This window comes from Bison bison, unplaced genomic scaffold (assembly GCF_000754665.1).
Source record: "Bison bison bison isolate TAMUID 2011002044 unplaced genomic scaffold, Bison_UMD1.0 scf7180017864101, whole genome shotgun sequence".
NCBI classification, from domain to species: domain Eukaryota; kingdom Metazoa; phylum Chordata; class Mammalia; order Artiodactyla; family Bovidae; genus Bison; species Bison bison.
In genome coordinates, this window is record NW_011494673.1 from 1,391,407 (window position 1) to 1,407,379 (window position 15,973).

General features: G+C 45.1%; 1 protein-coding gene across 4 annotated transcripts in view; it reads left to right on the forward strand.

Annotated features, from left to right (window-relative positions):
* The window catches only part of PRKCE (protein kinase C, epsilon), a 546,168-nt gene that overhangs the window by 208,579 nt on the left and 321,616 nt on the right, over positions 1-15,973 (forward strand). For all 4 annotated transcript variants that reach the window (XM_010838628.1, XM_010838627.1, XM_010838630.1 and 1 more), the window contains one exon: positions 4,904-4,967. In XM_010838628.1, coding sequence (XP_010836930.1) covers positions 4,904-4,967 — 64 coding nt within the window. The remainder of the gene's footprint in view (positions 1-4,903; positions 4,968-15,973) is intronic.

Genomic DNA, 15,973 nt, shown 5'->3' on the forward strand with positions numbered 1-15,973 from the left:
AAGAGTACCTGCAGGTCTTTTTGCTTTTCAGAGATGGCTTTTTGCTGGTTTCGATGGTTTGAGCTCTTTCGCTGTTGCTTTGTACCGAATTTGCAGGAATGGAGATCTTGTTTATGCCCAGACCTTCCCCAAGTCAGGGAAGCAGAGGATAGACGAGGTATTCAGGTCAGTTGTACCTGAGAAGGACACCCACAGAGGACAGCCAGAGGCTGCCCATTCTGGGCTGGATGGGGCTTGAGATGGAACCCTATCAAAGTCATCTCTCCTGTGTGCTCAAGGCAGCAGCACTGTGTGGGAATCCCACTGAAAGTTTTCTGAACCCAAGTTTTTCCATCTGAAAAGTGGGGAATATGTGTGGGAGATTGTTGTTGTTGTTTAGTTGCTCAATTGTGTCTGACTCTTTGCAACTCCGTGGACTGTAGCACCCAGGCTCCTCTATCCATGGGATTCTTCAGGCAAGAATACTGGAGTGGGTTGCCATTCCCTTCTCCAGGGGATCTTCCTGACCCAGGGCTCAAGCCTGGGCCTCCTGCATTGCAGGCAGATTCTTTACCATCTGAGCCACTAGGGAAGCCCTCACAAGAGATTAGGTGAACTAATTCAGGTAAAAAACTCAATACAGTGTCCCAGGCCTAGTAGAGACAATATGTGGTCATCCTCCACTTCTTATCTCAATCACCTCATGACCCTCTGATGAACAGGGGCTATAGCCAGTTTTTGCTCCTGGGTTTCCTGCTAGGGGAGGGTGCAACATTCTCACCTCGGTTCTACGTCTGATAACTCAAAGCACTGTAAAATCATCAGATGTACTGGAATACATAAAATAACATCAACTTTGGGCAAGAAAATGCTTTGTAGCGGGGGTGGGGGGTGGACAGAGATTTTGATATGGTGGAAAGAACATCACATCGGATTAAGTAGCAAATTTAAATACTTGACTTTTGAATAACAACTGTCATCGGGCTCAGTCACTAAGCTGTGTCTGACTGTTTTGTGACCCCCATGGACTCTAGCCCACCAGGCTCCTCTGTCCATGGAATTTCCAAGGCAAGAATAGTGGAGTGGGTTGCCATTTCCTCCTCCAGGGGATCTTCCTGACCTAGGGATCAAACCCGAGTCTCCTGCATCTCTTGCATTGGTAGCTAGATTCTTTACCACTGAGCCACCTGGGAAGCCTTTAATAACAATAGCAGCAACAATTACTGAGTGTTCTGGGCCAGGCACCCTGCTGTGCACTGTACATAGGTTTTGCATTTTATGTCAGGACCGCCCGTCACAGGACCTGTTATTGCTCCATATCACTGAGGAGCGCTCTGAAGCTTAGAGGAGCTAGTTTCTTGCTTCAGGCCGGAGAGCCAGCAAATTCACTCTTAACCACTATATACTGAGTAGCTCCTAAGTGCCAAGGGCTTTGTATGTGCGTCTTGTGGAATTTTCACAGCAACCTGTTTCACAGATGAAGAGATAGAGGTTGAGGTTCGAAGAGAATACATAATTGACTGACCTGTAAGTGACAAAACTGGGATTCAGTCCTGATCTGACTCTAAAGGTTGTGTTTATCTCCCCCTCGGTTCTACTGCTTTGCTTCTGGCCTCAGCTGAAGGTTGAAACAGAATCATAGTCAAAAACGGAGATAGTATCAGGGAAAGTGTATCAAATAAAAGCATGAGATTCAAGGCGATTTGACAAATGGGGTTGCCTCTGGAGAACTGGGAGGAACCTGAAGCCTGTGAGAAGGAACTACGAGAAGGGGATGGTTGGGCGGTGGGAGGAGGCCTGCTTTTATGTAGTGCCAGTTGCCTGGTGGTGATGCTGGCTTTCAGGTTGCAGGGGTTTTGCAGGGCTGGGCACCTACATTGCTTCATTATCCGCACCACGTAATTGTGAGCAGAATTTGTGATTAAGCTAATTTGGCCATGAAGTTGCAACGCATTCCACCCCTTTTTATACCAGATAACCCTTCCAGTCATCCACGTCGAAGTCACACCACTCTGGATGGATTCTCAGAGCCTCCTCACTCAGCTTGCTTGGGGCTCAGCCAGCACTCCGCGGCCATCTGCCCAGGCTGCAAAGCTCTTTGTTGCTCTTGGCATGTTTAATAGCTTAATTTCTATTTTTCTGTTTAGAAATGCAGTTCATCGGCATTGAAGCAGCAGTGGGTGCTAAAATGGTTTCTGATTGCTATCTTGAATGTTAATATCCTAATACATTTTATCATCAATGACCTGTTCCCCCTTGACACAAGCTCTCGCTCCCCTTTTGCAAAGATAGGCATGCAGCCTGCCTTCCGATAGGCCACGCGGCCCATCTCATTCCTTTGCTGTCTCCCTCCCTGCTTTTCTCAGATACCATTGTACTTTGCCAATGAAATCCACAGTCGTGGGAAATCTTTGACTTGGAGGATATGAGAAAGTGTTTCATTTTGCCGGCAGGGTTTAATAGGAATGATCTAATCTCTAAGAGGCATACATTATTTAAATTCCATGCTTTTGGACAAGGGGGCCCCTGAGACTTTTGAACTGTGGCAGGGACGGGATTTTGGTTGGATTCTGTTCAGTGGAGTCGACTGATGGTTTTCCTGTTTGTAACTCGCTGCAGGGGCCAGGTTATGCTTGTGGCAGGGGACAGTACTAGTGGTAAGAACGCTGGAGAACATTTTCTTTATCCAAAAACCTGAAATCATGGGCTCTTGGGGCAGAAGGGGTGCAGAGAGTCATCTCCTGGCATCATCAGTGTGGTATTTGGCTCCCATTTGGACCCCGAACTCAAGATCTCAAGCTCAATGAGTGGCCCCTGTGGAGCTACCTGAGAGCTTTCTGCCTCCCTCCCTCCCTGCCCTGAGAATGTGCCTAAAAGAGCACAGGGGCCTCATCTGGGGCAGGGAGGGGCATCAAAGACCCCTGTGGGTGGAACTGAAATTCTGAGGGAAACTGTCAGCCCTCTCAACCACTGAAAGGCTGAGTCAGGAAAGAAAGTGGGGCTCACACATGGCTCAGGGAATGTGGATTAGGAGTGGAGCAAGATGTTGGGGGCAGGGACCCAAACAGCATTAGTTCACCATGAGTTTTTACCTCATAGAGAGTCTCCGGTGCTCCGGGTATAGCTACCTCTTCTTCCCCTCGTGCCTCTTTGGAATATCATTTTAGTACAAATGACCTACCTTCCTTCCTGCCTAAGGAAGGGGCTTGAAGGAGTCAATAATCCCAGAATAGGCTCTGGGACACAGAGCCTTTCCCCACTTCTGCAGAGGTTTATTGGGTGTGTCTCCTGACCAGCAGACAGTAAGGTAAACACTGGGGGTGCAAATAGGATTGTCATAGTCTCTGTCAGGCTGACGATAGAGACATACTGACAATGTATTATAGCTTGATAGGGGCCGTGATTGAGATCTGTGTGTGTACTATGAGAACACAAGTGAGGAGTAATTCATTCTGACTTGGGAATATCTGGAAAAGCTTCAGAAAGGAGGCAATAACTGATCTTGACCTTGGAGGAGGAGGAGGTGTTCACCAGGCTGACCCTTCCTAAGTAGTACTTGCTAAATATGTGCCTGCTCTTTGCTGGACCATGGACAAAAAAGGGAGGGGCTAGTAGTTCCTTCCCTCAAGAGACTCACAGCTTGTTGAGGAGTCCAGCCTGGCATGACTGAGCCAACTGGAACTCTGCACAGGCAGATGGAAGGCGGGGGTGGCTACCAGGGTTACTTGGTGATCCAGGGTTTCCGGAGTCGCTACTCTCATGGAGAACACACTCTCTGTAAGGACAGCTCAGACCTCGGAAGGATATTGACTTCAAGAGGCCCAGCTCCTCTGACCTTGCTCATCAGCCTGCTTCTGTATAGACGTAGCTTGCTGGATTGGGAGGTGGGGAGCGAGGGCATGAGGGTGGGTGGAGAAGGTTGGTGGTGAGAATTTAGTAGGATTGGCTTTTTCCCAACCCTGGTAGAGGCTGGGGTTTGCCAAACACAGGTGCCAGCACACCCTTGAGCATGGGGTCCTTCAGTCCTGCACGAGCACCACTCACATGCCCAGCCTTTGCCTATGATGTTGCCTTCATCTGGAATGCCTTCCCTTTCTTGCCCAGGCTGCTCTTTTATACTGATTTCAGGTTCACCAGAATACTTTATATCAGTTAATTTCTGTTCCTCATCATTAAGCTGGGTTTGGCATTGTTCTCTGTTGTTTGTTTGTTTTTTAACTTCCCAATGAGATTATAAACACCTTGAGAGTGGGAATAATGTCTTTTGCTTTTTTTTTAAATCTCCCATGAGCAATTTGTGTCATATAAAGGATAGGGGCTTCTGGAGACAGTCTTGGCATTGAATCTCAGCATTGCCATTTACCCTGGAATGGTGAAGTCAGTTTCCTTACCTGTGAAATGAGATAACACAGTTTGTTAACCTTGATTTTGTCAGCATTTGGGCTGGATAATCCTTTGTTGTGGGGGCTGTCCTGTCTGCTGCAGGATGTTTAGTAGCATCCCTGGCCTCCACCTGCTAGATGCCAGTAGCACCACTCCCTCTTCAGTCACGACAATCAAAAACGTCTCCAGATATTTTTGTGTCCCCCCCATAAGTGTTCCTTGTGTCAAGTGTCCCCGTGCAATTTCTGGTGTCACGTTTTGCTTGTGCAGCAAAACTGCTTCCAGGTGGGGACCCATGGGATGGCGCTGCCTGTTGGGGATGTAGCAAACCTCATCATTAGTGCATCTGGAACATAGTAGACATTCCATAAATGCTGATTCTCCCTCATGCCTAATTCACCCAGCACACTCCATGTTGTAGGTTGATGGATTGAATGGAGCTGTGACTCTAGGTTTTAGCAGTTTGGGTTGGAAGTGTCATGAACTCTCAGGTTGCCCCCATGATGCACTAACAGAGTTACTGTCATTTTCTTAATTGCAGATTGATCTGGAGCCAGAAGGAAGAGTGTATGTGATCATTGATCTCTCGGGGTCGTCAGGTGAAGGTAGGAGAGTGTGACCTCTCGTCATTGTTCTCGTCCATTGACCCTTTTGTCTTTTGGTCTCTCCCTTCCATCTTTGGCTGGGACATATTACAGCGACATGTAATTAATTGGCACCGTTTAAAGGAAAAGGTTATTTTGAAGATGTTTACGCCTATGTACCAAAAGAGACCAGCCATGCCACCTGTTAGCTCTGGTGGAGCTGAGGGAAGATTTTCGTCTTACAGAGTCAGACCAGTAAAGCAGGCATTCCCAGGCGCAGATGCCCAGGCAGGCTTTGGAGGGGTGGCTGCCTCTCCTGGGAAGCTCGCATGGGGTTTGTGTGTGTGCAGTGGGATGGAAGTAAAACCAGTTGGTCTAAGGGTAGTCAGAAATGAAATAAATGAGGTATCAAATTTCAGATTCCTATTTCTTTAGAGCTTTAATAGAAATGTTACTTCTATAAAGAGGGATAAATGAGGAGTTTGGGATAAACATATGCACTTGAGAACAGGGAGGTGGTGGCAGACTTGGGCTCTAAGGAGGTTGGGAATTAGGACTGAAACTTAGTTATAGGGACCATCTTTCCTCTCTCCTTCTCTATGAGGGCTGGGGACAGAACGGTTGGCTCTAATATCACTGCAGAAAGATGGGATGAGCAAGGCAGGTTCCTCTTGGCAATGAGAAAAGATGGGGATTAGAGGCTGTGGTTCCAAGGGAAAGGCACAGCTCCTGCTGGAAGACTTGGGCCTTTTACAGCATCTCCCTGGAATACTGGGGATTATAAGCCAAAGCCACAACCCCAAAATTTTAGGGGAAAAGCTCTAGTTTAAGATTCTGTAATGGAGGGGGGATTATGCAAGGAAATTCAAAGGAGCTGGTCAAAAGATGCGCTTGACAGGTGTGCCTGGTGATTTTTATTTGACTGTTAACACCTGATTTCAACAGGTGTTCAGAATAATTCAGTAATTGTGCGTATATGGAGCTCATAATAGAAGTCAGTCCTCTTGCAATAGATTTCAATTATTTGGCATAGGTTTAAAACTTTAACATTCTTCCAAAATTGGTCTCTTTATTTTCTGCTCTTTATTGCAATTATATTTTGGCATTTCCAACTTTCCTTCTCTACTCTCAGCTCTGAACAGCCCAGAATAGAAAACTATTGTAGAAGATTTGAAGATTTAACAATATTTAGTATGAAATATTTAAGATGTGCAAAAAAATAATAAAATGGGATTAAGAAATAAAGCACCCAGTAAGGTAAAGCCTTGTGTTATTTAAACATAATGACTGATCCCAAATTTACCATACTTCACAGTATTACAGTGGTCTCCTGGTTGGAAATACGGGTGAAACATTTGATGGGAAAAATCAATCCCCCTTTTCCCTTACATAATTCTACATGCAACAGGATAATTAATTAAATATGTACTTCCTGTGCCAATATGCTGGGCAATCAGTGGGAGGCTTGGTTATTTTTCCTTTGAAAAAATTAATGACTTGCAAATTATAGAAGATGTCCTTTTTTTACATTAGCGGGAAAGGATATGGACAAATGAATGAATAAATAAATCAGAGGCAATTGGTTTTTTTCTTCTTGCTTCTACAGCTTATTGCATGTGAATGACCAAAGCAGTTTTCACTGGACTGAATTCTTAGTCTATTTTTTTTTTTTTATCTCTTTCATCTAAAGAAAACAGGGTTTACTTTGGAAATGCTGACACATGCCAGACTCAGTAAAGTGCTAGCATGTGTTGCTCTGAAGAAAAGGAGAAGTTTTCTCCTCTTTTTTCTTGCTGTTCCTGGATTTGGAATTCTTTCTCTGGATAGTGGGAGAGACTTCCAGCAATCTCTTCCTAGAAGCTGATCTTGGTGCGTTCCGTTTGTGTTCTGCGCGTCTGTTCTCCCAGTCCTGGTCTGGGATGTTGAGGACTCGTGGTCCAAAGGTAGTTTCGTTTTTGGAAAGGTTGGGAGGGTGAGAAGAGGAACGGAGAATAAGTAGCCCCAACGTTTGCCACCTTGATTGCATGGTAAGCGTCCAGGGAAAAACAGGTTTGTCACATCCAGACTGTGGACATTCATTGATTCTTATTTAAGTCCTTCTCTTTAGTGAAAATTCCTGACTCTGTATTCTGAGAAAAGGTGAAAAAGAGAGCTGCAATGAGGCACAGCTGACATTTTCACTGCTCTATTATTCTGCCATCAAGCATCCCTTCAGCTTGCCTATTTCAAGTGCTCCAGTCAGTCCCATCAATGGAAAAAAAGATATTCATAGCAATCGCACAAACTTTACACCACATGCAAATAGCAAAGAGCTCAGGGAAAGATGTGGGGGTGAGGCTGTGTGAATACACCCCCTTCTTCTGGGATGTGCCAAAGGATTCTTTTTTCTTGCTAACACACTGTGGAAAGCCTGGACATTTACGTCTGCTAGAGCTGGAATTAATGTGATTTCTAACTGTCTAATAAAATTCCATTGCTTGCATGTCCTGTGTAGTTCATCATAATGGGATTTGACTGGTATGAGCTCTAGCTAAACCAGGCGACCTAACCTCAGACGTATGGGGTCGGGCTGGATAACAGTTAAGGTCATTTCTGGTCATGCAGTTTTGATCTTTGGTATAATTTGAATAGACATCTATCAGAGCTCAAGCTGAAAGCTGGCTAATATCTATAACCAGTAGAAGGGGTTGACAGGTACTGTGCCAAGGACTTTACCTACATTATCCCATGCAGTAAACGTTTTCAGAATGTTTTCTGTGTTGCTCTAGACTTGGGTGCCTCTTGTGCATTAGTTGCTCAGTCGTGTCCAACTCTTTGCAACCTCATGGACTGTAGCCCATCAGGTTCCTCTGTCCATGGGACTCTCCGGGCAGGAATACTGGAGTGGGTTGCCATTACTTCCTCTAGGAGATCTTCCCGACCCAGGGATCCAACCCACGTCTTCTGTGTCTCCTGTATTGCAGGCAGATTCTTTACCCACTGGATCATTGGAGAAGCACCGGGTGCCTCTTAGTGTTTGCTTTTATCATAGGTAATGACCATGACGGAGAAGGCGATGGCACCCCACTCCAGTACTCTTGCCTGGAAAATCCCATGGACGGAGGAGCCTGATAGGCTGCGGTCCATGGGGTCGCACAGAGTCAGACACGACTGAAGCGACTTAGCAGCAGCAGCAGCAGCAATGATCATGGGGCTTCCTGGTAAATACAGCACTACAGACTCACCAGATACTTAAATCAGAGCATAATACGCCTAGGCAACAGAAGCATAAAAAACAATGTATGTAATTCTCGATTGTGCAAATAATTATTTCCTGTTGTAGACATTAGTTAATATTTTTCCCTTTGTTGTGATGTGATTTGTATATTATTTCTATTCTTTATAGTAATATGATAATGAGCCATTATTTGCAGACTCCCAGAGGAGGGGCAATCAGGGTCTGACCTAGAGATTTCTAGGCTCTTCTTCTCCCACCTTCCATCCAGGTGTCATGTTCACCCAGGAGAGTTTTTCAGAGTTTAGACAATAATATAAAGGACAGGAAGTGGATCTCAGTGGTATGTTTGGGTCCCCAAACTGTTTCTCCAATAAAATGCTGAAGATAAAAGCAATTGGAGAGATTTTTGCAACACATTTGTCATAAATACTGCAGTTAGATCAGGTTGGGAAATTAATACAAATTGTGGAAGTAGAAGATGAAGAGGTGGGTGAAAAAGCAAGCCCTGTCTTCTTTTTTCTGTTGCCACAGGCTTCAGAAAGCAGTCAGTCTCCTCTCTGGGAGAGGAGAGGAGAGAGTAAAAAGAGAGAGCCTTAGAAAGACATCAGTCAGTGGACCAGTGGACTGCACTGACTGATGGAGTCCTAACTCCTAGCTCCAGTGTTTCCTAGCTTAGAACTTCAGATTTCTCAGCCATCAATGAGGCTAATAGGATGTATAGTAGGTTTTGATACTGTGATAGGACTGCTTTAAGGACAGAGTACTCACATGAAGGGGCTGCTCGATAATACCTTCAAGGCCCTGGAGACCTGAAGGCAGAGAGGTGAGCAACACTCTAACCCAGTGCTCCGGAAGGAGCAGCAGGCAAGGTATCCAGGGAAACAGTTTGAGGGCAAGTTTCTGACTCTGGGGCATGGCATAAGCAAAAGGTCCAAGAATACAGCAAGGTGCCGAAGAGGAAATTCATAGAATAATATCTGTGTCTTTCAGGGGCTATGAGATTGCTTTTTGCAGAGTTTGGACTTTCCCATAGTTTTGTCCCATGTTCTTTCTCTTTCGTCACCACCCTTTGCCCACTGAAGTATTCCCCAGAAGAACATTCATTAGCTTGTCTGTGTCTTGTCTCCCTTAATGCTAAAAATGTCTGTTTTCCTAAGCCTGGGCTTGTACCTTCTCTGCTCAGTGCAGACAGAACATGTGGTCCCCACACTCTCATCAGCCCTGGGTAAAAAGCCTGCATATATTCGAAGATGGTTATTAAATCTCTCTTCTTCAGGTTGAATCAATCAAATTCCTTAACCTTTCTGAATAGAGAGTTTAGAAATCTTATCTCATCTTTGCAGCTCTCTTCTAGACTTTTTTCAAGTTGCACAGACTGGTAGACATGATCAAACATGCTTTGCTTCTTTCTAAGATGATAATGTGTGTAGAGCAAGTACACACATCTCCTGGCGGGAGATGGTGACATTGAGAGGTCAAGTGCCCAAGGCCGAACAGTTGATCACAAGGCCCTGTTGGTTCCGATTCCCGGCTATGATTCAGGGCCCTGCCTGCATTTAGGGCCCCAATAATGAGTCCCCCCATGCCTATGTGGCAAACACCTCCTCACTGCTTTTAACAATTTAGTTCTTTTCTTCAGGAAGCTTTTTATAGAAAGAGGAAGGTAAAGTTTTTAGTTTTGAATCCAAAGATGACCCAAAGAATCCCTTTCATAAATAAGCAGATCTTTTTCCCACTGAAATGAAATGAAAACTTGCATGGTCCCAGTTTAGAAATGGTCAGCTCCTTTTCAGGCTGTCTGTAAGGTGTATCCATAACTAAGTCTTGGTCAGACTCAAATCCCAGCAGATTAATCATCTTTCTTACCTGGTGTCCATGGCAGGCATTAGAACGCTGCCTTCAGGGTTGAAAGAGAGAGGCAGGCTTTCCTCTCGACACTCTGCCACTGGTGCTTTTTATCTAGATAACATCTTTCCGATTCCAGAGTCCCACTGAATCTTTAGCTTATAAGAATTGTACTGTTTTCCTTAGAATTTCTTCATTTTTTAATCCAGTGCCTTCTGATGATCAGATCATTAAGCAGAACCATTCATTCAGATGAAGAGTATTCACTAATGCATTTTAGTAAATAAGCCAAGTTTGGTGTCCATGCTGAATTTGGGGACTGGGAAGTGGAAAGTGAGAAATGGTGTTTGTAAGAGCACATGGCCCTTGCCTTCAAGGGGCTTGCAATTCCATTAGGAATCCAAGACACCTGCAGGACAAAAGCATTAGAGAACAAATGCAAGGTAATATCACATGGAGTGCTTAATTGGTGTTACCAGGAGTTCTCCAAACGGGAATAAGTTGAAGCTTTAGAATAACCCAGAGAAACTCGAGAAAGAAGCAAAGCTTGAAGGCTGAAAAGGAAAAGTTAGGTATACCAGATTGACAAGGAAGAAGTGGGAAGACCATTCTGCGTAGAGAGCATCATGTCATCATTATCAAAGACAGCTTTGAAGCTCTTTGTTTTGGTAAGGCAGAATCAGTCAGTTCAGTCACTCAGTTGTGTCTGACTCTTTGTGACCCCATGAATCACAGCACGCCAGGCCTCCCTGTCCATCACCAACTCCAGGATTTCACTCAAATTCATGTCCATCGAGTCGGTAATGCCATCCAGCCATCTCATCCTCTGTCGTCCCCTTCTCCTCCTGCCCCTAATCCTTCCCAGCATCAGAGTCTTTTCCAAGAAGTCAGCTCTTCGCATGAGGTGGCCAAAGTACTGGAGTTTCAGCTTTAGCATCATTCCTTCCAAAGAAATCCCAGGGCTGATCTTTAGAATGGACTGGTTGGATCTCCTTGCAGTCCAAGGGACTCTCAAGAGTCTTCTCCAACACCACAGTTCAAAAGCATCAATTCTTCAGCACTCAGCTTTCTTCACAGTCCAACTCTCACATCCATATATGACCACTGGAAAAACCATAGCCTTGACTAGACGGACCTTTGTTGGCAAAGTAATGTCTCTGCTTTTGAATGTGCTATCTAAGTTGGTCATAACTTTCCTTCCAAGGAGTAAGCATGTTTTAATTTCATGGCTGCAGTCACCATCTACAGTGATTTTGGAGCCCAAAAAAATGAAGTCTGACACTGTTTCCACTGTTTCCCCATCTATTTCCCATGAAGTGATGGGACCAGATGCCATGATCTTCATTTTCAAAATGTTGAGCTTTAAGCCAACTTTTTCACTCTCCTCTTTCACTTTCATCAAGAGGCTTTTTAGTTCCTCTTCACTTTCTGCCATAAGGGTGATGTCATCTGCATATCTGAGGTTTTTGATATTTCTCCCGGCAATCTTGATTCCAGCTTGTGCTTCCTCCAGCCCAGCGTTTCTCATGATGTACTCTGCGTATAAGTTAAATTAGCAGGGTGGCAATATACAGCCTTGACGTACTCCTTTTCCTATTTGGAACCAGTCTGTTGTTCCATGTCCAGCAGGATAGACACTACAAATTAAATAGATGCCATTTGTATTCTCAAGGAGCTTCCAAACAAAGACAGTGTGGCAGATAGAAATTTTCAAACAAGGAAATGAAATAAATGATTAAGCTGTGTTTGAAGATTGAGGGCAGTTCTTTCTGGATGTGTCTTCATGGTCAAGGCCTCTCACTCACCTTGGCCACTAAGGAGGAGGGATGTTCTAGGCCAAGTATGGCAAAGTCTGGGTTATGGCAGAGAGTACATTTTTAAGCACAGGCCTTGGGTGATTTGAAGGATAAGACCACTACAGGCATCTCTTTGTGGTCTTTTCTTTGTGGTCTTCTGTGGTCTTTTCAGCAATCTCATGGAGTCCCATGGTAAGCCTGCTACCACCCTAAGCCTTCTCCTTCTCTCCAGCCTATCTAGCTGGTGTCCCTGCATCAAGCCCTGACACTCTCATCCTTTTCAAGTTCTGTTCAGTCTCTAATGAGAAACATTGCTTTATATGTTAAAGGGACCCCTTACCCACCCAAAAAAGGGACTTCAAAGTCAGGCACTGCTCCAAGGAGCTGATGGGTCTCCCTCCTGTGAGGTGCCTCTGGCAATAAGGTCGTGATCCTGCTCACCCCACAGGGTCCCCAGATATTCGTGGACAAGTTGGATTCTCCAGTAGCATGTGGAGAACAGAAAATAGCCTCAGCATTTGATAAGAGTGAATATTAACCAAAGCCAGATGTTCAAAACCATTATTCTTGCAATGTGTACCTCGCCCCACCCCCTCTCCCACATATTCACTTGCTATTGCAACTCAAGACTCAGGGAATGAGCCTATTAATTTCCAGATTTTTGGCTCCCTCCTTTGTCCTGATGGAATAAATGCTTGTTCCTGGAAGTGGCCATATGTACCAGATGAGACAGGGAGAGTCAGCTTGAAAGCAGTGAGGACCAAACTCCCACTAAGGGGTTTATAATGTCACAAAGAGAGACAATGCTAAAATGCTTGATGAGAAATAAGCCAAGAAACCCTCATTTCCTTCCAAACAGGCTCGAGATGCACAGCAGTTCCTCTGAAATGAATCATCCACAGTTAACAACACCAAATGCCAACCATTAGCAGATGAGAAACAGAATTGAATCCTGAGTGTGTGGAGAGCAGAGCTCTTTAGGATCACTACCAAAGCCTCCTTCCTCTCGGCCATTATGGGAGCGTAGATGTGCATTTTCTATTTTCTATTGACTTGTGCGCCTGTTTTACTAATGAAGTAATTGAAGGAGGAATAGTCATGTTGAATAAATAAGTTTAATAGAAAGAATAGGTTTATAATAGATCCTTAGTCAAGAAGCAAGCGCCGGGTATCCTGGTGTGGCCTCCTATTCTGTCTTTGTTGTCTTGCTAGACATCAGTTCTGTGTCTTACAAAGAAGATCGTTTCGGGAAATTCATGTTTGCAGCTCAGATCATACTGGGTCAAAGTGGCTTATAATTTAATCATTTACTGCTGTTGATGTCCTTGTGATTTGGCTTAAAACAAAAGGGTATTTCCATTCATCTAACTTAATTTAGAGAGTTGTCTTTCAGGACCAATTACTTTATTCTTTTATCCAGTTGAAATTGGCCAGTGCTGACAGTTTTATTGATTTTTCTTATTACCTAGCTTCATTGAAACATTCACATTCTCACAATCAAGTGCATTTACCATCTTATTCAAGCTGCTTACACTGGGCCTTTTATCTTCCTCCTGTATTATAAACCTTTGGTGTGAGCTTTTGGGGGCCTGGGAAGGTGTGTTTTTTTGTGCACATACATATAGCTAAGAACGAATGTCTGTGAATCTCCTATCTCACCTTCTTCCTCAGTGGCCCTCATTTGAAGCGTCCCTTATTTACTTATCTAAAAAATGTTAGGCCCTAGGAGTATAGAGTTAATGAAGACGGTCCCTGCTCTAGGGCATCTGTACTCTTAAACAATAAGGCAAACACTACACCAGTAAGCACCATGATGTGTTTGATCGTTTGGGTAAGCTACTGGGAGAACAGGGTATAGTGGGACTGCTCTTTCTGGAGTTTTCAGTCAATAAATGACAACCTCCAGTACTTCCATATGCTCTCGTCAGCTCCATGGTAACCCTAAAACGCAGGTAATAACAGTTATCCTCTTTTCTTGGTTGAGGAGACAGAGCCACTGTCCACTGAAGGCACATCCAATCAGAAGATATAATAAAGGCAGAGTAGTACTCAGAGAAGGCGATGGCACCCCAGTCCAGTACTCTTGCCTGGAAAACCCCATGGGCGGAGGAGCCTAGTAGGCTGCAGTCTATGGGGTCGCGAAGAGTCAGACACGACTGAAAGACTTCACTTTCACTTTTCACTTTTCTGCATTGGAGAAGGAAGTGGCAACCCACTCCAGTGTTCTTGCCTGGAGAATCCCAGGGATGGGGGATTCTCCATGGTGGGGTGCCGTCTCAGGGGTCTCACAGAGTCAGACACAACTGAAGCGACTTAGCAGCAGCAGCAGTACTTGATTTAGGGCTTCCCAGGTGGCGCTAGTGGTAAAGAACCTGCCTGCCAATGCAGGAGATGAAAGAGATGCGGGTTCAGTCCCTGGGTTGGGAAGATCCACTGGAGGAGGGCATGGCAACCCACTCCACAGTTCTTTCTTGGAGAATCCCATGGACAGAGGAGCCTGGTGGGCTACAGTCCATAGGGTTGCAAAGAGTCAGACACGACTGAAGCAACTTAGCACACATGCATGCGTGAACTGATTTCCAAAATGTGAACTTTTCGGGCATACGTATGACTTACACACTAATTCATTCAACATAGCACTATTTGGGCACCTTTGGCAGTTACTCTTCTCAGTACCAGGGACACAGAAAGTGTGTTAGTCGCTCAGTCGTGTCCAGGTCTTTCTGACCTCATGGACTTAGCTCTTCAGGCTCCTGTGTCCATGGGATTCTCCAGGCCAGACTATGAGAGTGGATTGCTATTCGCTTCTCCAGGGGATCTTCTGGATTCAGGGATCGACCCCTGGTCTCCCACAGTGCAGGCAGATTCTTTACCCTCTGAGCCACCAGGGAAGCCCTACACCAGGGACTGAGAAGTGAACAGTGAAAACAGAAATCCTTGCCCCTAGGCACCTTCTAATGGACATGCTTGGGGGGGTGTGGGCTGTCTCTGCATGATATACCACATGCTGGGAACCAGAGTTGTCTCTGGGGAAGGGAAAGGGTGAAATCAGAAAAGGGGGAACCATTTTTGTCAATGTCTGTAATCTTGGTTTTCTTTCTCATGTGATGTGCATGAGCTGTTAAAACAGTTAGAAAATTTGAAAAAGAAAAATTAGGTAGAAATGTTTCCATTCCCATATACAAAGACACTGTGACTTGCCCATGAACACAGGCTGCAGCAGGTTTCAGAAGACCTAGGTAGAGAGGAATGACCTGCTTAATCCACAGCATGAATGTCTAAGGGCAGCGAGCTCAGAAATAACGCATGACACCCACTTCATGTCACTCAAGACATCTCTGATCTGGAGTTGGGATATGCTGAAATTAAGGATGCTGTCAGCATGTGCCTGTCTCCAAGGATTATGTGCTTCTGACATGTAGAGGCAGGTGGACCAAGTAGCCAGACTCCATGGAACATGTGATGGATGAATGATGCTCACAGAGCGTTCATTCCGGGAAGCTGCTGGCCTCTTCATGCCCACTCCTGCTGCTGAGAGGCTGCTCACCTCTGAACGGACAGTCCTGTGCAGGTATTTTTAGTAGCACTAGGCAGCGCTCTCCAGAGTTTAGGGCCAGCTGCTGCTTGTTCCAAGTTTAGTCATCTCCACGGTCCCTTCTGCCTAGCACATTGGCTGCCAGTGGGTTATTCATACTCTACAGACACTCAAGTTTGCCCATTTCCTGAAAATTAATAGTGATGTAGTTTAGAGAACTGTTTTCTGCAGCAGGAACTCATGGCTTCGACTAATAGCCAGGTGTAAATTCTTTGGCAGCTGTCAGAAAGAATGAAGTTAGAAGTTAAGTCCACTTTCAGGTGTATCTCTGTGTTACTGGGACTAGGATTTCATAGACACCTGCACTTTAGCTTTTGTTCCACAATTAGTTAATTACTGAATATACTTCTGATTCAACAGATGTATATGAAGAGTCTGTTGCTTGCCTGGCACCTTGCCAAGAGCTGGAGAAACCAAGATGTAAAAGATGTAGGTCTTGCCCTCGAGGAACTCCCAAGCTAGGGTGTGTCTGGCCACGAGGCAGCTGCTTCACTTGGACCTCCATGGCTTCCTTGGTATACAAAGAGAGAGAGAAATGGGACTAATGACCCTATGGCCCTCTGCAGGGCTGAAT